Here is a 22692-nt window from a genome sequence, read left to right on the forward strand (position 1 = left end):
TTTAAATTATAGTTTAGTTCAACAAAGACATATCTCTGAATGATAGATCATATAAATATGAAGTTTAGTTATATGCATCAAGTGGCAATACTGCCATCTTGTGTTGACATAAATGATTTAATTCGCAAATAATGAATAATCAATCCAAACAGGAAATATATTATTTTTAATTATATTATTTTATTTTGTTGTTTTTATTAATATATAGCCTAAATAAATATATATATATATTTTTCTCAATAATCACCCTTTCGCCTGTTACACAGAATGAGACAAAAGCATTAATTAAATGTTATATAAAGATGTCACTATGTAAAGTCTTTTGTAATTTAGTAACAGTGTTGAAGCACAAGTAATTTCGCTGATGACCTGATCATGGCACGCGCGCGCATGCGCTCTCACGTACGTCTCTATACGTACGCGAGGGGGAGGGGCACGTAAACAGAGAATTCCAAAAAGGAAGGGAGTGTTTCTTTCAATTGATAATCCAGTAAAGCAAGGTATGCCTTAAAAAACTTAATCTGAAATTTTGCATCCTCATTTTACAGAATATTTTATACGTTCTGCAGGCGCTTATGTTTCATTAAACCTCTCTACTCTGCAGTCTCGTGCATTTATCATTTTCAGCCTAACGCAGCGCCATTACTATGTACTTGGCAAAATGGACAAAATGGCCATTTTCGATTATATTGGGTTTTACGAGAAATTCGGTTCCCGTGCACTGGTAAAAATTGTGCAGGTGTGACTTTATGCACGCTATTAGCAGCAAATATCAATACAGACCATATGTGGAGCAGATAAACAATGAGATTGTTGTTCCTTTCTAGTTAATTGCTGTGGCTTTATGTCCAGCGCGTGTTTGTCGACGTGTTTTTCTATGCACGAGCTTCTCTTTGCTGTCCAGAGGTCATAGGCATTCAATTCATGTGGCCAAACCATTGCATTAAAAACCTGTAATTTTCTAAATAAGTCTGCAGTGCAATGCATTATAACCTAATAAACAATGCAACAGGTTTCTATTGCATTCCCAGCTTAGATGTATACATGTTCGAAATGAAATAAATGATACACACATATATATATATTCACAAAGTCTTTATTTATTGGCAGGTTAGAATCATGCCCATTCGCCGATCAGCTGCAGCCCCGCCCAAAGAGGATGCACCCCCTGCAAATGCCCCTGAGGGAGGTACGTATTGCCCCTTACCTGGCAAACAGGTCACATAAGGAGTTATTCTCCCACAAATAAATCTGGAATCTGTCATTTAACTCTGTAATCCTGTCACTTGAATACAGGCAACTAGCCACTTAAATTCTTTCCTGAAATCATGTGGCTTTAGGAGAGTTTCTAAAATAATGCACAAGTGGTGTGAATTTGGCTTGAACATTTCCATGCATTTCATTGTCTTGATTCCACAGATGCTCCTGCCGAAGGGTCTGCACCTGTAGGTGAGAAGGAGAAGGAGAAGACAAAAAAAGAGAAAGATTCGACACCCGTTGAACCTGAAACCACGGAGGAAAAGAAAGAAGGTGAAGAGAAGGAGGTGACCGCTGATGGTGAGGAGCAGTCCAAAAATGAAGGAGAAACGCCTAATGAGGGTGAGAAATCTGACGAAGCAGCAGCTGAACAAGGGAAGAGCAAGAAGAAAAAAGTCAAGGAAGTTGTAGCCAATATGTAAGTCTGGCTTTTTTACAAAAAAAGAAATGCATTTTTCTTAAGCGTTTGATGGTTTCCACTCGTTTATTAACTACAAAATGACTTAGTAAGCATATTATGCATTTGTTTTCGCTCAAATGGTGCAGTGACAAGGAAGATGACAAAGGGAAAAAGGTGAAAAAGAAGATTCCTACCTGGGCGACCATTTCCGCCAACAAACTGGCTTCAACCTCTCTTTCCCAGCCCAAAGTTGAAGAAATCATCATGGAAGCAATTGAGGTCTGGTTCAGAATTGCACTGTTCCATTACCATTTAGAGAGAATTTGACTAAGTAGGTGTTGATCAGTAAAATATGTACACAGGTATAAAGTGCTGCAGTGATGATGAGTCTTCGTAGGCCAATGTGGAAGTTATCAACAAGCCTGGTTCCTTCAACAAAAACCCAATAGGATTATTCCATTTGGCTTTTGGATTATTGAAGAGGAAAAAGCTCTGTGAACAACAAAAGATCATGATAATTACATGTTCTGTTAATCTTGATGATCTTCACAAATGAACCCATAAAATAAATTCTATGAAAAATGAAACTATAAAAAAATAGGCTATAAAAAAAACTACAGCACGTTCACATGACTTCATCATCACCATCATTACGCTTTTGAGAACTCTTTGATCTTTATTTAAAATCTACACTTTTTAGTTGAAGTAGATGCGTTTACCTGTTCGGAATAATGACATGCAATGTTTCCGATAACCTCTGCAGTCCCATTTGGTTTTTTAATGAGACGTTAATGCTGACAAAATTGTGAATGGGGTATTACAGCAGTATTTAATGTTTTAGAATGAATGTGGAGATATTTTTAGCTCGTGTTAACCACAGACCTTATTTCAAGCATTCAACCAAAACACCATTCAGGGGCGTTTCAGGATGATGTGCTGAAAATCTAAGAATCAAATAAATTGCCATCTCAGATATACGTCTTTACTCTCTACCTACAGAGCTGCAAAGAGCGGAGTGGTGCCTCTTCCATCACCATTGTGAAATATGTCATGAAGAAATACCCATCAGTGGAAATGGACAAAAAGACTAAAAACATCTACAAGAGGACTCTGAAGCGAATGGTTGAGAAGGGAACTGTCAAACAGGTGATTTGCAATTCAATACATGAATATTTCTCATTTTATATGCAGACTTAAATCAAAAGTAAACTTTGTCTTCTTGTCTTCTCCCACAGCTTAAAGGCAAAGGCTTCTCTGGAAGTTTCGCCATTGGGAAGGTCTGCATTGCTGTTATTGCTGAGATCCATGAGTTTGAGTACTTTTATGATGGTTTGTCATCATTTTTGACTCAGTTTGTCGATGTCGTGTTGTGCAGAAGCTAGCTGGGTCTACCGGGACGAAAGAGACGCTGGGAGAATCTCTGCCTCTGATCATCACCCGCCTCTGTGAACCCAAGGAGGCTTCCTACATCTTGATCAAGAAGTACTTGGAGCAACACTTCCCACAACTCAACGTGGATAGCAGGTCAATATTGACTTGTTTTTAGGGCAACACCCTATAACTAGACTACAGTTTGAGCTAGTGCTGTCAAACGATTAATCGTGATCAATCTCATACAAAATAAAAGTTTTTGTTTGCATAATATATGTATTTGTTCTCAGTACCGTACATATATTTTGTGTATATAAATACACACACAAACAGGATATATCTTGAAAATATTTTTACTCGTAATCAGTGTTGGGTATAGTTACTTTGGAAAGTAGTTAGTTAGGTTACAACGTTACCATCAATTAAAAGTAATCAGTTATGATACAGCGTTACCTATTCATAAAAGTAGCGCATTAGAGTACTCATGCGTTACCAAAAATTAAAAGCCGTTTGCAGCGGCTCACACATGACAGACACAGCCCCCGGCCCCTTTAAATGCACCTAGAAGTCGTGACTCCCGACAATGAATAACGTCAGTCATCCGACTAAATTAACACTGCAGGATAACAATAACAGGAAAGACAGTCAGCAATAGGCTATTCCACATGGCGTTTTATTTATTTATTATCACAGAACATATTATTAATCAAAATTCGCACCTACCCAGCCCGGGTAGCCTAGGCTACTGTATATTAGTCAGTCCACTCTCAAGGACCTTTTCCTGGACTGTCCCCAGCTGGTGGAATGACCTCCCAATCTCAATTCGTACAGCTGAGTCTTTACTCATTTTCAAGAAACAGCTAAAGACTCATCTTTTTCGCCTGCACTTAACCAACTAACACTAGCACTTTTCCTTTTCTTGTCTTTTAATTTAAAAAAAAAAAAAAAAAAACCTACCTATGCGTTCTATACTAGACTAACTGAGACTTGTCATGGCACTTGTATACTGTTGTTGTTCTCTTGTTGACCTGACTGCTTCTGTTGTTCTCATTTGTAAGTCGCTTTGGATAAAAGCGTCTGCTAAATGATTAAATGTAAATGTAAATGTAATATTATGAGCACCACAAGATAACTCCTGATTTTTCTTTAACTTTAAATAATGCAGTTATCAAAGTACAAGTATGCTTACTTGTAAACACAACCTTAAACAGGCTTGCAGATTTAAATCCATTTAGAAATGATGAACAACCAGCCAACCAGCGATCTAACAGAAATTAACAGCTGCCTGTCAAACAAAAATGATAACAAACCGAATTAAATCCTTCACTGCCACACAGGCAAATGACAAATCGCTTAATAGCCGAACTAATTATTATTAAAGTGTCACTCACAGTCACAAGCCTAAATTCACTTTAACACAGTCCATAAACCAAACGCTGTCCTCTCTGCCATCTTGCCGGGAGTTAGAAAAAAAACCCTACACACACAGGGTCAGGCGCAGGGCACAGACGTATCACAGCCATTGACTTTACGATCACAGAGCTTCGGCTCCGCTGATACATCCGCAGGTGGCCTACTGTCTGACAAAAAGCAGGCCGCAGTCGGGATTTTCCTTTCCTTAAAATAACGGATTACTTTTTTTGAAAAAATAACGAAGTTACTGATTACTTACGCGCGAAACTAACGCGTTAAGTTACACATTTCAGGAAAAAAGTAATTAGAGTACTCTAACGCGTTACTTTGTAACGCGTTACCCACAACACTGCTCGTAATATATTTATATTCAGATAATTTACATTATAAATATATTTATTATGTACACAAAATATTTTTCTGAAATATATACATGCATGTGTATGAATTTATGTATACATAATAAATAAACACAGTGCACATATGTATATGTAAAATTTTGTATTGATTAATCGTTTGACAGCACTAGAAGTATTTACTTAACATTGGGAGGACTGGTAATACTATAATTCAGAAGTCTGGGATATATACGAATTGTTAATGTTTTTGAAAGATGTCTCTTATATTCACCATGGCTGCAATGATTTGATCAAAAATACAGTAAGACACTAATATTGCGAAATATTACAAAGGTTTTTGATTCATTTAATGCATTTTCCTTGCTGAATAAAAGTATTACATCGTAGATGCAAAATGTTTGCATATGGTACATAGTACATACCAATTTTTTTATGATTAGTTAGTTACAAATTTAAATTGTGTATGTAGATTTTGCCTGAAAGATTGTAAAATTTGGGTTGTTCTGTAAATCTCTCTAAGGCCTGATGTTTTGAAGAACTGCCTGCAAAAATCTGTGGAAAGGGGCTACTTGGAGCAGATCACTGGTAAAGGAGCTTCTGGAACATTCCAGGTTAGTTACCCTTCTGAATCGCTCAGCACATAAAAGCAGGTTTGATGAGAATCTGCGTTTGCATTTGACAGTTGAAGAAAGCTGGGAATAAAGTGCTCATGGGTGGCGGACTGCTGGAAGATGCCATAGTGACCGCTATCACAGCCATGAATGAGCCCAAGACCTGCAGCATCACCATACTGCGCAAATTCCTGGTGGAGAGACAGAAGGAGCAGAACAACTATTTTTTCGGTATGGTACACTAACTCCTCACTCATCGCAGCCTAGGGAGAGTTTTCTCTCTGAGTTTTGGGGTTGCTTTTAATTGTTATTCTCAAATGGGTTGTTCACAAGTAGGGCTGGGACAACGCGTCGAGGTCATCGTTGACGTCGACGCAAAAAATACGTCGACGCAAAATATGCGCATCGATTCGTCGACCTGTTTTTATTTCTCTAAAAAACGTTTGCAAAACGTTTACCTTTATGTGCGCTGAATCATTTGTGACCCTGGAGCCCAAAACAAGTCATAAGTAGCACGTGTATATTTGTAGCAATAGCCAACAATACATTGTAAGGGTCAAAATAAATACAAAAATATTTTATGCCAAAAATCATTAGGATATTAAGTTGAAGATCATGTTCGATGAAAATATTTAGTAAGTGTCTTACTGTAAATATATAGAAACTTAATTTTTGATGAGTAATATGCATTGCTAAGAACTTAATTTGGACAACTTTAAAGGCGATTTTTTTTCAATGTTTTTATTTATTTGCACCCTCAGATTCCAGATTTTCAAATAGTTGTATCTCGACAAATATTGCCCCATCTTAAAAATCCATACATCAATGGAAAGCTTATTTATTCAGCTTTCAGATGATATATAACTGTCAATTTGACTGGTTTTGTGGTTCAGGATTACATTTATATCTCCCTGTACTTTTTGCAAATTAACGTGTTATGCAGAATCTTTATGAATGTTTTTTTCTCTTATGGCTAGTGTCAAACCTGAAGCGAACCTTGCAGAAGTGTAAAATGATGGGATGGATGGAGCAGATTTCTGGTCATGGACTAAGTGGGTCATACCAGCTAAGCTATCCGTATTATCCGAGGTAAGTTCAGCTCAGCGTAATCCAGCTTATTACAGTTAACTAAAACTAAAATTGTTAGAAATTGCCTTTGGGATTTGAAATAAAATAAATTAAGCCAAATAGAAATATGGGGAAAAAACTAATAAAAATGACTAAAACATAACAAATGACTAAAAATTTGAATTAAACAAACAATACAAGCTGATTCAAACTTGTTAATAAATACTAAAATGAATTATAATTAAATAACGCTGCAATAATTTAAAATATCCTAAACTTTCCTTTTGGGCTTTTCAGTTTTGAAATCCTGAATGCAGGTTAATTTTTAACTCTGCAACTAATTAGTTCACCCAAAAATAAACATTTTATCATCATTTAGTCACTGTCATGACATTTCAAAGCTCAGCATATTCTTTATTTCTTCTGTGGAATATAAATGAAGATATTTTGAAGTATGTTTCAGCTGTTTTTGTCCATAAAGTGGATGCCTGTGTGGTCTAAAACCATTTTGAGACCCTGTTTTCTAGGCTTGGCTGAACTATCCCTTTAACTCTTTATAAATCAGCCACAGCATAAATTGGATTGTTTTAGAGGGAATATGGTGAGTTTATTACTTATGCTGGGTACACACTAAAAGATAATCAGGCTGATTTTGGGCCGATTTCCCCACTTCCGACAATTCTAGCTATGGCGATTATCTTGATGGTTCTACAGATTATTTTATCAGATTTTCCCTTGGTGTGAGGTGTGTTAAGAGTGTCCGAACCTAATCGGAAGAATGTCGGAGCCGCCGCGATCGCGAATCGTAAATATGCAACATGTTTAATGTGTGGGGGGATCCCAAAGGACAAACGCGGGCACGCTCTGAAGATCATCACATGAAATGAAACAATATCCAATAAGAAAGAGACATGATGGAAGACGGAAGCAGTCATGGCGCAGCACAAAGTGAAATTTCTGTCTGAAATTACGTCTCAACGACTTCACCCAAACCCTTTTCTTATTTTTTTGTGAATTTTGTAAAAATCTTTCCAAAATACTATCATTGCAATTTCTTCCTGCATATCGTCCGCCATGCTTATTCTGAAGTCTCGCGAGTTTTTGCGAGATTTCCTTTGTTCACAGCCGAGAATCTGGTTAAAAATCTGTTTGTGTGGTGTGCTGTCTTTGTCACATCATGGCACACCACACACTATAGAAGCAAAACGGTTAAATCTAGGATTTTTTTATCCTCACGTTTGTGGTCTATCACATTTTGAAAATCTTATAAGATGTAAAAAAAATCTTTTGGTGTGTACCCAGCATTAGAGAAAGAAAAAAAATGATCTTTTTTTTTTTTTTTTTTTTTTTTAGAAAATTTTTGATGTTTGTCCATTTTGTCATAGAAGGTGAGAACTTTAATAAACAAATGTTCTATTGCTCCTCCTGCAGTCCAGCAGTTCTGTTTCCAGAAATGATGGAAAAACTTAAACAGAAGGAGGAACAGAAGCTCAAACGCAAGAGAGGTGATGATTCTAATGAAGAATCTGAACAAGAGTCAGAGCAAGAATCTGAAGAGGAGGAATCCGAAGAGGATGAGCCTCCGCGAAGAAAGAGGTGAAGTACATCACATAAACAGTATCAGTGGGATATATTACAGGGCTTAAAGTTCTCTAGCACCGTGCCAGATCAAAATGTTAGCCTACACATAATACTCTTTAAGCTCTTTTTTTAAATGTTGCATTACATAAATTTTTACGTATGCCATTTCGCATCATTAAACTAGCATTTAACAATGCACAAAAGGTTTTTTTTTTCTTCCCTATGGTTCTCTAACCATAAAGGCTGCTGTAAGTTGCCCCCTGACTAAGCATTTAAAGATTTTAGGGGAAACATTTAAATAATCCTGTGAATGCACTTAAAAATGCAGAATCAAATCGTTATAATCGAATCAAATTTAATTGTGAATCGAATCGAATTGAATCGTTCTAAATTTGCAAAAATCGTTCTTGAATCGAATCGAAAACCTATGAATCTTGAATCGAATCGCATCGCTGCCTTCCCAAAGATTTACAGCCCTACTTAACATTCATCTGTTAAAACTCACTTGATTTGTAACTTAAATCATTTAAACCTATGCCAACACAGGAGAATACATGAACATATTTCAAAATTTATTGTGCATCGCGTTTTCAAAATAAACGTTTCTGGCTTTGCATGTGGCTAGATATTACAAATATTAAAGGTCCAGTTTTTTTGTGCTTTTTTGAAGCTTTGATTGTGTTTACAGTGTGCAATATAACGTGTTCATGTTTCGCGTGTAAAAAAACACAGTATTTTTCACACAATTCACCTATCTGTATACCGCTGTTTTCACTGTCATAAAAACGGGTTGATGATTTCCTTGTTCTATAAAGTCCCTCCTTCAGAAATACGTAACGAGTTCTGATTGTGCCAGCGGTTCCTGTGTTGTGATTCGACAGCAGCTGAGCGCAGGCTGCCCTCCTGGAAACGTTATTGTTTTGAGAAGCAAGTGGGCAGGAGCATGTGCTGGAGATGTACTTATAATCACAGGAGCGTTTTTACTGACGAAATGCGCATGAAAATCGCATTCGATTTTTTGCACAGCCCTACCATCTAGTTAACAAAGCTAAACAGCGTTGCCCTTTGTGTAATAAGTTACAGAAACTGTTAAACGCACCAACTTAAATAATAAAATACACTTACCGGTTGTGGTCCATAAACAACGCCTCTTCCAGACAAAGAGGGAACTGCTCCATCTTTCAGGAATAATCTTTGTGCGAATCTGGCATTAAACTGATTGAGATTGAGGAAGCTGTCCTCAGCAAAATTTGCTGAAAAAAGTCATTGAATCACATGAAACATCACATGAGCACCAGGCTCCCTCTGCAGGTATTTGTTATAATATAGCCATATTACATTATGTATTTAAAGGTGCAATAGGAGATCTTGGAAAATGCTAACTTTATCCTGATAGCACTGAAAGCGAAAGTCCCACCCTCCCTGCAATCACCATCCAAATCCATGCCCCTGAACGTATTTCATACATGAAAATCCCTCACCTTTCGGCGAAATTCGCCGTTTTGAAAGCAAAATAGGTGACCTACGTGAATCGTGTAGATTCGATGAGAAAAAAAAATTTCAGCGAATTGCGAACAGGTGCGCGTGCCAGAAGGGAGCGCGAGTGCATGGAAATATTAACACGACTTCATTAACTTAATTTTTTTACTTTTCGTGATTTAAAAGACATATTTTGTCAAATTTCTTTTAAATATTAAAACATTGTCTCGTTCTAGTGAACCAAGTATCTGCATGTTGTCTCACCTTTTGAATTAAGTGTATTGTCACACCCCTAGTGTCTATGAGCGGTGATAAAGCTCAAAATTTTTCAAGTGTATTACATAGCTTACATTCTTGAGGTCAATCATATATTTATAAAAAAGAAAAAAAAAAGCAGTTTGAATGAGGAAAGCGATAACTTTGCCATAGTTCTCAGTTCTCAGTTCTTTTATTTAACCAGGTTATAGTATCCTTTCAAATCTTAAAGTTGCCACAGTCATTGCATTCTTTGCATGTACTGCACTTTATCTGTACCATTTTGTTTTATTAGTTTATTAGAATCTGAAAGATAATAACAATATTGACTGATAAATGAGTGATTTTAGTTCTTGAAAACCAAAAAAGTAGTCCTTTAAAGTCCTGGAATTTTTTTTGAAGTGTCTGTATGAACCCTGTTTAAGTTACCAGTTCTTGGACCATTTAAATGTTTTTTGTTGTTGTTAATTGAGCTGAATTGAAATTTAATTTGATTTACCATTTTTTCTTAAAAAAAAAAAAAAGGAAATTTCATGTTTTAGATTGTAGGTCATCTTGTACACTGTCAAGGACAAAGCTAACCAGTAAAACTTGATATCAGAAGCATCCTAAATTTTGAATTTGTATTGAAATTGAACCGTACAGTTCTTCACCCTTGGTTTGGCACGCTCTGGGACTGCGGTTCAACTTAAATCTGACAACGCATCTGTAATATGGTTTCTTATAAATAACACATAAAAAAAACACAGGGTTCGGCTAATGTATGTTTCTGTTGATGGATGCACATTCTGGCTTCCCGGAACATTACAACAACAGCTATGGGGGAAAAAAAAAAAACTTGGACAAACCATTCACTCTTGTTCAATGCGAATGCCGTATGTTGGAGTATGAGCAGTCATTTATTCCGTCTTCACCTGGGTGCTGATAGCATGTGCACACAGGTGAGACCTGAACAGCACACATTGCTATCTTTTTAAATGAAACTAATTTAAGCTTTGGCAGTTTAAACATTTAAGAGCCAGAGGATGCAAGCTTGTGCGAGCAGTGAGAAGATTTGTGCGCAAATATTGAACTCTCTCTGAAGTATTGTGTTTGAATGGACAAATTCACACAAACATTATGTCAAAATGCCCGTCTTGGTAAGTATACTATAGCAGACATAGTCGCCTGAACATACTTACAGTGTCTTAAAGTGACAGCACTTCTTAATATGAATCGAACAGCAACAACAAAGAAATCACTCATTGCTCTTGATTGAATAGCTTTTGTAACTTTAATAAAGTTTTATCTTAAATTTATACAGTCATGTCATGTTATGCAATGCTGTTTTACATTCGATTATACTTTATTCCATTTCTGTAGGCTACCTAAAAACTAATGCTAGACGTGCCTAAAAACTGAAGATCAAGTTTATTTTCTCTATTCGTATGTATTTATTTGTGCTGTTGCTTATATTTAGATAGAATAATCTTTTTTTTTTTGAAAGAATAATTTTTCCATTAACATGGCTCATACCATATCGAAACTTATTCTAAAACCCTGATACAAACCGAACCGTGAAAATTTCCACCCCTAGTTTGCACCATATTGTAGTGAGTAACTATTCTTGTTATTGATGTTTCAAATATCCCACCATAATCTGTAGTTTTTGTTTTAACCCCTGATATTATCTTTGTGATCATACTCCGCTCTAGAGATTTGAAACCCTGTATAATAAACCTTGCGTGTTGTCTGGCTTCCACTCGGTGGATGATAAAAAGGGGCGAAAAAATAGCAAACTTTTTCTAAAGTTCAAAATATCATAGAGACTTTTGTTTTAGACTATGTCTTTGCATGCTTTCTACTTGTCCACAGGACACAGCGTGCAAAACGGACATCTGCACCTAAGGCTCGTCCAAATAAAAGGGCTAAAACAGTCAGCAGAAAACCTCCTGCTTCAAAGAGATCAGTTGCATCAGCCAAGAAAGCCCCGCCAGCAGCCAAGAAACCAGCATCTGCGAGCAAAGCCGCATCCAGAAAGGCACCAGTGCCTGTTAAAGCCACACCAGTCAAGAAAGCTGCCCGGACCAGTAAACCTAAAACACCAGTAGCCAAAAAGATGACAAGCAGGGGGTCCAAACGGCCGTCACCCAAGACAGCTAAAAAGGAGGCAACTGAATCAGCTGTGAAGGCAAAACCTGCCGCCCGCAAGTCACTCCGAGCCCGGAAATGAATCCCATGCTTGCTGATGGCTGTAAAGATCAACTGTAGCTCCATAGACTGCAGTGCTGGCTATTTTCTCCTCTTATTTTTGTAGAAACTTCCATGTTCTCCTCGTCTTGGGGCCTCTGATGAATATAGGACCTCTTCAGAGTTATTCTGCCATTCAAGTACAGGCATTTTATGTTCAGTATTCTTAAATTACAGGTAAAGGTATAGCTTAGAAATGCTACTGTTTGTGTTAAGATGCTCATTCAGGTCACCATAATGAGAACTTCTAGAAGGAGCTGTTCTCGGTTGTGTATCAAGAAAAAATCAATTATTTAAAGTTCCCGTAGTCAGTCTTTCTGTAGAGGCAAGCATTTCAGTTATTCAGTCGCCCCTTTCTCATCAGTGTTCAAGAATACTCTCTTTGTAAGTTTTAGTTAATTTGTTAGGATCATGTTTTGTGAATTTAGGTCTTAAGCTACTATTGTAATCAAGAACGTTTTGTTGATGTTGGTTCTTTTGTGTAAGTCGAAGTAAAGAAAGATTATTGATGCCTAACTTTCAGTTGAACAGTCTAAATAAACACAAAATTGGATTTATTATGATGCATTAAAGAAATATTGGCATCCATATGCACACCTGTCTTTTTGTTTTGTATAGTCTACGATGAAGAATATAAGTTAAAAAGATTGTTAAAGCAGATATTTTAAGACATTTGACGCACTACTAACCCAGTCATACTCTTCTGTGTTAGTTTAACAGGGGGGGTAGATGTCATTTTATGAGCATGGCTCACCTTACCCTGCATGCATGTGACTGATATACTTTTCTGTAGTCCATAATAAAGTGGCTATATTTGTACTTCATTATTTGGCCACTGTTTTGTTTTGGTGGTTTGATTTAAAACTCAGTTGAGGTTAATGATAAACCAGTAATTTTAAAAGCTGTTACCAAATTATTCAAACAATGAAACACAAGGTTAGTCTCCTTATGAGAGCGAGTCTCTATTAATGTGAAATTCACCATAGCAAATTCTTACTCTTGTTCTAACACGCACTTAAGGCATGATTTAATTTAGTATACTAAGCACTGAAATGTTTACATACAATTTTTCTGGAGACTTGTTTTGTCTTGGGGCTTACAGTATAGGCCAATCTCAAGTATCTTTTACAGAATTTTATAAAATCCAGTATAAAATAAGTGTCACATTTTCTCGATAATATGATGACTGATGATTATGAACATACTACATTACTTAACATAATTTCTTAACAAAAAAAGTTAGGAATGTCATGAAAATTTAAGTGCTGTTATGTAAATATTTTCCTACAGACTTATGTTGAAAACCATACATGTTATAGGGTTAACTAGTCATGTTCGATTAGCCAACGAATCGTTCTTTTTGGTTCGAATCGCAAATAAAATAAATTCAGTCGCAGCGAATCCATGCCGTTGTGTGGTATAAATGGCTGTTCGTTTGTAAAAGAACTGAATTGCTATTTATAATAGTACACACCAAGGGTTGTGAACAGCATAATACGCGTTTGGGAGCCCAAACAAATCATATTTTAACCTAACAACATTATTTATTCTCTTTTTCCTTGCTGACGGGACTCGGAAAAGTCAGACTCTTTTAAATGAATCGGTTTGATTGATTTCAAAGAGTCGGGTTTCCTGAAAAGTATGTGAATCATCGTTGTGTGGTGTAGGCGGAGAGTTCATATGTTTTCGATGAATCCAGTCTGGCTCTAGATAGGCGGGATTTAGAGGATAAGGTGAGTAAGGATTGCGAAACCCCGGTGGATAATCGACCCACCCTGCCAGGTTCAGTCGCGCGGACGAATGTTTGTAAGTTTGTGTTTCTTCTGTGTGTTTTACTGTTATTTCAGGAACATTCTTGATCATTGTAGTGATACTCAAGCGTTGCAATTAAAGCAGTATGGAAAAAAGTCGAAATCAAAACATTTCTTTCGATTTCTGTGGAAACTGTTTGGCTTAAAACATGCTTTCATTTTGGCACGTCTCGAATCTGAACGCTGCACAGCCTATAACGTTATTTTGGAGGAATGTGTGTCATTCCTGTTTGACTTATCTTATTTTCCCCCTCTTTTTTTGAACAGTAAATAAGGCAAAGGAAGCCAGGCTTAGATTGAGACATGGGAGAGACAGCTGGAAGGGAACATGGGATTGTTACAAGATCTGCTAAGGTGAAATTGTCTTAAATGTTTTAATGCAGTAGGCTACATCTGATATTGAAACTAAGTTGATTGAGAGTCTGTGGTTTCATTGTATAGATTCATTCCACACATTGGCATGTTTGTATCATGAATTCACAGTTTTGTTGCTTTTGCTGAGTAAAAACTGACTTTGTCTAGTATATTGGCTCATTTCCTGTGGATGACCGTTGTTTGGATGATCAGATTCAGCAGCTACACACTCAGCTGAAGTCTTTCAAGGTAATTTATGTACTGTTAAATGAGTCTCAAGAGTATGTTTGCTTTTTCATATATTTACCATGCACAAGTTTGGACACGTGACTAAATCTTTTTAATGGTCTTGAGAGCCTTTTGATCTAAATGAATACGCTTCTGTGCTTGCAATTAGTTGTACAGTCGTGGCCAAAAGTTTCGAGAATTACATAAATATTGGAAATTGGAAAAGTTGCTGCTTAAGTTTTTATAATAGCAATTTGCATATACTCCAGAATGTTATTAAGAGTGATCAGATGAATTGCATAGTCCTTCTTTGCCATGAAAATTAACTTAATTCCCAAAAAAACCTTTCCACTGCATTTTATTGCTGTCATTAAAGGACCTGCTGAGATCATTTCAGTAATCGTCTTGTTAACTCAGGTGAGAATGTTGACGAGCACAAGGCTTGAGATCATTATGTCAGGCTGATTGGGTTAGAATGGCAGACTTGACATGTTAAAAGGAGGGTGATGCTTGAAATCATTGTTCTTCCATTGTTAACCATGGTGACCTGCAAAGAAACGCGTGCAGCCATCATTGATTTGCATAAAAATGGCTTCACAGGCAAGGATATTGTGGCTACTAAGATTGCACCTAAATCAACAATTTATAGGATCATCAAGAACTTCAAGGAAAGAGGTTCAATTCTTGTAAAGAAGGCTTCAGGGCTTCCAAGAAAGTCCAGCAAGCGCCAGGATCGTCTCCTAAAGAGGATTCAGCTGCGGGATCGGAGTGCCACCAGTGCAGAGCTTGCTCAGGAATGGCAGCAGGCAGGTGTGAGCGCATCTGCACACACAGTGAGGCGAAGTCTTTTGGAAGATGGCCTGGTGTCAAGAAGGGCAGCAAAGAAGCCACTTCTCTCCAAAAAAACATCAGGGACAGATTGATCTTCTGCAGAAAGCATAGTGAATGGACTGCTGAGGACTGGGGCATATTCTCCGATGAAGCCCCTTTCCGATTGTTTGGGGCATCTGGAAAAAGGCTTGTCCGGAGAAGAAAAGGTGAGCGCTGGCATCAGTCCTGTGTCATGCCAACAGTAAAGCATCCTGACACCATTCATGTGTGGGGTTGCTTCTCATCCAAGGGAGTGGGCTCACTCACAATTTTGCCCAAAAACACAGCCATGAATAAAGAATGGTACCAAAACGCCCTCCAACAGCAACTTCTTCCAACAATCCAACAACAGTTTGGTGAAGAACAATGCATTTTCCAGCACGATGGAGCACCGTGCCATAAGGCAAAAGTGATAACTAAGTGGCTCGGGGACCAGAATGTTGAAATTTTGGGTCCATGGCCTGGAAACTCCCCAGATCTTAATCCCATTGAGAACTTGTGGTCAATCCTCAAGAGGCGGGTGGACAAACAAAAACCCACTAATTCTGACAAACTCCAAGAAGTGATTCTGAAAGAATGGGTTGCTATCAGTCTGGATTTGGCCCAGAAGTTGATTGAGAGCATGCCCAGTTGAATTGCAGAGGTCCTGAAAAAGAAGGGCCAACACTGCAAATACTGACTCTTTGCATAAATGTCATGTAATTGTCGATAAAAGCCTTTGAAATGTACGAAGTGCTTGTAATTATATTTCAGTACATCACAGAAACAACTGAAACAAAGATCTAAAAGCAGTTTAGCAGCAAACTTTTTGAAAACTAATATTTATGTAATTCTCAAAACTTTTGGCCACGACTGTAGACAAATTATGTACATGCATTCATTTGATTATTTCATCATTTTATTAACTTTGATATTATACAAGATCAAGTCATATTTATTTATATAGGGCTTTATACAATAAAAGTTTTAAAGCAGCTTAATAATAATAATAATAATAATAATAAACAAAAGTATTAAGCTCTTCAGTTATAAATTGAATACAGTTTCAGCTGTTAAACCGCTCCGAAAACACACTTGTCACTGTTCATCTTAATTAAGTTCAGTGTTTATTCAATTTAGTTGAATGAAAACTAAATTTAGAAAATAACCATACTTTGACTGGTAACATATGATTTGTGAACTTTATCTGCAGAACTGCAAGAGCAAGCGAATGGTCTCATTGAGGTTCTCTGTCAAGGGAGTCAAAGTTTATGATGATGAAATGGTAAGATTTTTTTTAAGATCTCTGACATTTCTCTCTGTGTACGTCACATGGTTGAACTCTGTTATGCATCTCATCAGACGCTCCTCATGGCTCACGCCATGTGTCGAGTCTCGCTGTCCACCGCCCGTCCAACTGATGCCCAGTTTGCCTTTGTCTCCCATAATCCTGGAAATTCTGAAGCCCAGCTCTATTGCCACCTCTTCAGAGCCAGACATGCTCGAGCTGTAAGCATTAACTTGACAAAACCCAGCAAAGGTTTTGTGGTTGGTGTGTTATTAATCACTTTGGTTTTGAAGCGCCATATTTTGATTGTAATATTGCACATGTCGGTTCTAGAAGATGTGGTTTTCTGGTTTACAAGTCATAGTAGTGATATTTAGAATTGCCAAGACTGTTGCTGCTTTGCTTAAATGGGAAAAACTGCTCAAACACTCTAAGAATTTAATGGTTCCATTGGTTTTACTCAAATAAAGGCCCAGTTCCTGAACCTGCTGCTTTGCCGCTGTTTTCAACTGTATTTTCTGGAGAAGCACCCAGAGGAAGCACAGGATGAGTGTTCAGGGAAGAAACCAACTCGAGCCCCATCGTTGCTTAATCAAGGTTTCCCTCTCAGTGTTAGTGCCTTGGTGTCTTTCCGCAGGGCCCCAACTCAAGGCCTCCTACCAGGGGCAAAGGTTTGTTTTCACAGCATATAACATATATTGCTTTTATAAAGATTATCTTAACCAAATGGCATAAAAAGCAGTTGGTACAAGTACTAGTTTGGTACTAGTTAAATATTCTGGGTTTACTGGTTATTTCACCATAGAAAATTTGTCCCCCAGTTTTTTTGGGGGGTTAATTGAAACATACATTTGCAGCTTGTGGTTTGGTATCACAAAAAAAAAAAATTAAGCTGTTTGTTTAAATCTAGTCTAAATATTTTAATAAATTGTATATACAATTGAATGTAATTTATTTTTAAGTAATATCATTTATATTTTATATCATATCATTTGTATTATATTTATATTATTATTGATTAAAAAATATGTATACTTTATTTTTAAAACCCACACACAATATATATATAAAAAATGTTTTTTTATTTTTTTATAACTGACAGCATGACCTACAGATTTTTTCAACCGAGCTTGTTGTAAATAAGAAAGTTTCCAACACTTTGAATGCTGCACTGTTCTGCAATGCGTTCATCTCAATTTCTCTGAACAGGTGTTCTCACAGCCAAGCACGGAGCAAGTCAGCAGTCCTGAAGAAGGCCCCACTTCTTCTCCGACTATAATTCATAAAAAGGCGATTCGAACTAAAGAGCTGAGCTCTGGAGCATATCGCTCTTTTGCATTTACTCCTCTCAAACAGCGGCACCTGCAGGATAAACTGAGTGCACCACAAGGTGGGATAAGTGTTCATAGAACACTTTCGAGAATGAGAGAGTTCATTAGGTAATGCACACACATAGTTAAGGTTAGTGGTCGACCGATATATCGTCAAAGCTGATGACCTATATATCGGCTCATTGGCCGATATGTTTTTCTGCATGGCCGATGTGTTCGAGATGGGACTTTTATTTTGACTGTGCTGAGAGCGGCAGTGCCCTTTTATGCAGTCTATGGCAGTGCCTGAGCGCGCACAGTGCTCATACTCTCTTGTTCGTCGCATAGACTGTATAAAAACATGTCGTCCTTAACAGTTCTGTCTAACACGGATAGAAGTGTCTAAAAATCTGAGAACGGTTCAACAAAGAAATGTGTATAGAAAGTATTATAACGGTTGCTTTTATATTAGGCCTATTAGTAATAGAGAGGCAAACATTATAATACTTCCTCGTTTGCCGTCAGCATTAAGCAAATATGCATTTATATAATTTAAACAAATCTTTGAATGACTTATGGACATTTATTTTCACAAACCTTGCAAACTTGGTCGAATCCAGCTTTGAGATCTTGTGAAGTGTGCATTTTTATCCAGCATGATCGCGTGTTCTCTGTGTGACGGTCAATCTGTGTGAATTGAATGCTTAAACTATAAACTCGTGATTTCAAATTATACTGCGCATTATGCCTTTGCCCACAATCATATTCATGTCATTTTCACTGTGTGCTGTATGTAAAATGAGGGTTACACTGGCTTTATTTGAAAGAATGATTCCCATATTGCACACAAACTTCCCATAATACTGATTGCCCTGTTGGTTACAGTGTTTGCTTTCTTTTTAATTATATTTGTATTGAATATGTATTTATTTGTGAAAAATACTGTCATCTAAAGTATAAGCATGTTTCTTTTACACATTTATTTTTTAATTCATTGTCAAATGATTTCAAATTTCTTAAATATTAATAATAATAATAAAATCATATCGGCTTTATATCTGCTATCGGCACCCCTGGTTTTCAAAATATCGGCATCGCCATCGGCTGTAAAAAAACACATATCGATCGACCACTAGTTAAGGTGGCTGGCTTAAGACACAGTGGGTTAATTTATTTTACTTATTTATCTTTGGATTTGGTGGTTGGAGATTCAAAAAGGTTATGGGGATTTCCATAATTTGGATTAGTAGTGTTGTTGTTGTTTTTCAATTTTAAATTGAATATTAAATGTTATACATGTAACAGTATAAAAATTCCATGTAAACAGAAAAGGAACAAGCCAGTGCAAAAGCATGCAAGTCTCGCGCTCCCAGTTTAGCCGAGACAGAAGAAGCTCTGGCTCAAGCAGTGTGGTGCTGGGCTGGCGTGTCTAGGTCAGTGCTGGTGCACTAAGACTATGTAGTCTTGTTTATTTATATAAATTTAAAGGAATAGTTGATCCAAAAATGTAAAGAATTTGCTGAAACTTATCTCAGGCCATCTAAGATTTTGATGAGTTTTTTTCCTCATGGGAAAAGATTTGGATAGATTTATTGTTGCATCATTGCTCACCAGTGAATCCTGTGCAGTAAATTGTTGCCGTCAGAATGAGTCCAAACAGCTGCTTAAAATGTAAATAATCCACAAAACTCCAGTCCTTCAGTTGATATCTGGCGACGCGAAAAAGCTGCATGTTTGTAAAAAAAACAAATCCATCATTCTGTTTTTGACTTTAAACTGTTGCGTCTGGCTGCGCTAAAATTCCTCTACACAATATTGCTTTCTCCGGTGAAAAAGTGATCTCTGAGTCTGAATAGGTGTCTATCTGGATTTTAATGCGAGAAGACAACACCTGACACTTTTATTTTGGAAGCACTATTTTTAACCGAGAGCTCAGAATTATGTATGAAGTGACCATTTAAAGTTAAAATGCCTTGATGGGCTTGTTTCTGATGTTAATTGGTGAACTGGACTGGTGTGAATTATTGTGATTTATTATTGTGATGTTTTTATCAGCTGGTGGACTCTCATTCTGACGGCACCCATTCATTGCAGAGGATCCTTTGGTGAGTAAGTGATGTTATACTAAATTTCTCCAAATCTGACTGATGAAGAAAATAACTCTTTGAAGGTGGGTACATTTTCTGAAAATTTAATTTTCGGGTGAGCTATTCCTTGAATGTTTACACACTTGCGTAAATCTCAACGCTTTATTAATTTTAAAGCAATATTTCTTAATATTAGCTTTTGCATGTTTCTCCAAATTGCATAATTTTATTTTGAACATTGTTCAATATTTTATTCAGTCATTTTCATTGTCAAATGCAGTCTGTTGAGCTTAATTGCATTTGATAGTATTAATATTTAAAATTGTTCTCTCTTTAATAAGCAAGGTAAAATCACTTTGCTTTTACTTTAGTATGTTCAGTGTAGTGCTGAGCCTCTGGTTTCCATTACAGCGACTGTAGTTTTTCATTGCTGGCAGATGATGTCTTGGGTGCCTTTCTGCTATGTCCTCATCCCAAAAAGCCCAACCGTGGGTCTCTTGTAGTCCGCTTTCCCTCAGGACTGGTAACTCATGCTATTAAGAATTCCAAGGGGAAGTTCCGGCTTGAGGTGAGCAAAGATGGAAGATTTTTTTGTCTGTATTTTGAGCTACTTGCTCCACTCTTTAACTACTTGCATCAGAAGTAGAAGGTAGCAAATGTTTAATGTTCTTTTACAGAAATTTTACATCGACTTTGAAAGCCTTGCTGCTTTGATTGAGCACTACACAGAGTTCAGTGAGGAGCTGGAATGTTCTCTGAGCTGTGCCCGTGTCAACCACTGCTACAATTGGGAAGAGATGGTGAATAGGAGTTCACGGTCGCTGCAGGACAAGAAGAAAGGCACATTCAAAAACCAAAGTTGGGTTTAAATCCTGTCTTTCATGCAATTTTTTTTTTTTATGCAATCGTTTTTTTTTAAAACATTTTATACTATATATTTTAAACTTTTACAGAGCTGCTGACATTAGTAAACCTTCCTAACAAGGATCTTAAGTCACTGACACAATTTTATTTTATATTTTAAAAGGACACTTCTGTTTTGCCTGTTGGCAATAACCTCAACCCACCTAAAGCTCTCACATTGTTGGTGTTTTGGTTTGAATTTATTTTCTAGGGAAACGAGCACTTACGTTTTTCATGTAAATGTCAGCTGTAAATGTATAGCTACTCAACAGCTTTTGCAAAAGTGCAGACTATATACATTTTATGTCCCAGCTATTATGGCTTTCAAATTCTGTATTATGTGTTTATATTGATTTTGGACATTTTTCTTTCTCCACTCACTTTATAAGAGAGCTTTTTAGTGATAACTTGAACATGTCCAGCGAAGGGATTTTTTTTTTTTCTTCTTTGCCTGGCTTTGCTCTCTTAATGTTTTGGAACTCTTGCACACTTCACCTCATAAATGCACACATTTCTGTCATTAGCTTTGCACCAGTGTAAATTAAGTGTCTTGCCTCATTGCATAAACTAATTTTACAGTCATTTGTCTCCTTTTTCCTTTTTTGTGTCTTTTTAATGTGCATTACTTTGAAGGAAACCAGTGGAATACTGCTGTTTAACCAGAGACTAGATTGTATGGTATATTTTGATATGATAGGATAGAATAATTATGCTTTATTTTTCATGTTTTATTAAATTATACTGCGGGTTTGGAGTAATTATGGAAGCCTGTTCCCGTCACTTTGAGTTTTTTTTTTTTTTTTACATTTCTATTATGTAATCATTTTATCTGAAGAAGGGCTTGTTACACCATAAGAAAAATCTATTGGTCCACCTCAGGATATTATTCTTTAATAATTATGAAATTCTTCACATATGCAAGGTCCGAATGTCCACCCTGTTACAGGACAATCTCATCTCAATTTATAAGTGTCTTAAATGCAGTTATTGTAATATTTACATTTGCTATGTATATAACAATAAGATCTCATTTATTATACTATCCCTTTATTTGACTACTAAATATGTTTAACATTGTATTTTACCATTTAAAGTTACAGAGAGCATATAATATTTTGCTCTCACATACACAAACTGGTATTCCTATCATTATGGGTTCATGCCATAGGCGTAATGGTTTTTCTACTGTAAAATCTGTATTTTCTATACTGAATCTTATTTGTATCTAAGACTGCACCTAAACCTAGCCCCCACAACTCGGAACACTTCTTTCTGTAGGACTTTTTTTAGGAAGTTGTTTTCTTTTTCCTCATAGGGACCAAATAAATGTCTACACAAGGTAAAAATTTACTGGTATCACTAATTATTGTACCATTAATTATAAGTACACTTATTTATCTTTTTTTACATTGACTATAACTATATGTCTCCCCTGTTACAGTGCAACACAGTAACGGGAGGGGCATTGTATGCTAAAGTCATTCGTGTGATGAACAACAAGCTAGTGCGTAGAGACCGAGGAAGACTTTTAACTTTGTTTATTGACCATGTTTTCAAAATTGAAAAAAATAAAAATCATCAGTTTCCTCTATAAATAAGCATAACAGGGTGGATTTGTTATGCTTTACCACATCAGTGAATCATTCTAAAACACTAAAAAATGGTGAATTAAGAACTGTTAATTAGGAGTTTTAAAGACTTTTTTAAGCTTTACAAATTTATAAATAAGAAAGATATTTTGTTGAGGAATAATATAAATAAGAATATACAACAATATTAAAAAAAATTGGAATTTGTTTGATTTTTATTATACAGTTTTTTGTGGCTGAAGTTATGCAA

General features: G+C 36.5%; 2 protein-coding genes across 2 annotated transcripts; both read left to right on the forward strand.

The window, feature by feature from the left end:
• Positions 1–363: 363 nt before the first annotated feature.
• hp1bp3 (heterochromatin protein 1, binding protein 3) lies at positions 364–12611 on the forward strand. The gene is made up of 12 exons (XM_059537446.1): positions 364–500; positions 1111–1189; positions 1420–1675; positions 1804–1936; positions 2657–2803; positions 2893–2934; positions 3033–3181; positions 5321–5411; positions 5483–5642; positions 6389–6500; positions 7911–8075; positions 11649–12611. Exons 2-12 carry the CDS (start codon positions 1120–1122, stop codon positions 12004–12006), a joined length of 1683 nt encoding a protein of 560 aa, XP_059393429.1. The 5' UTR covers positions 364–500; positions 1111–1119; the 3' UTR covers positions 12007–12611.
• Positions 12612–13692: 1081 nt separating this feature from the next.
• LOC132126517 (SH2 domain-containing protein 5-like) lies at positions 13693–21435 on the forward strand. The gene is made up of 10 exons (XM_059537793.1): positions 13693–13829; positions 14102–14188; positions 14357–14437; positions 16479–16550; positions 16628–16774; positions 17024–17224; positions 17763–17943; positions 19191–19296; positions 20362–20518; positions 20628–21435. Exons 2-10 carry the CDS (start codon positions 14138–14140, stop codon positions 20817–20819), a joined length of 1188 nt encoding a protein of 395 aa, XP_059393776.1. The 5' UTR covers positions 13693–13829; positions 14102–14137; the 3' UTR covers positions 20820–21435.
• Positions 21436–22692: the final 1257 nt, after the last annotated feature.

This window comes from Carassius carassius, chromosome 44 (genome assembly GCF_963082965.1).
Source record: "Carassius carassius chromosome 44, fCarCar2.1, whole genome shotgun sequence".
In the NCBI taxonomy this organism is placed as follows: domain Eukaryota; kingdom Metazoa; phylum Chordata; class Actinopteri; order Cypriniformes; family Cyprinidae; genus Carassius; species Carassius carassius.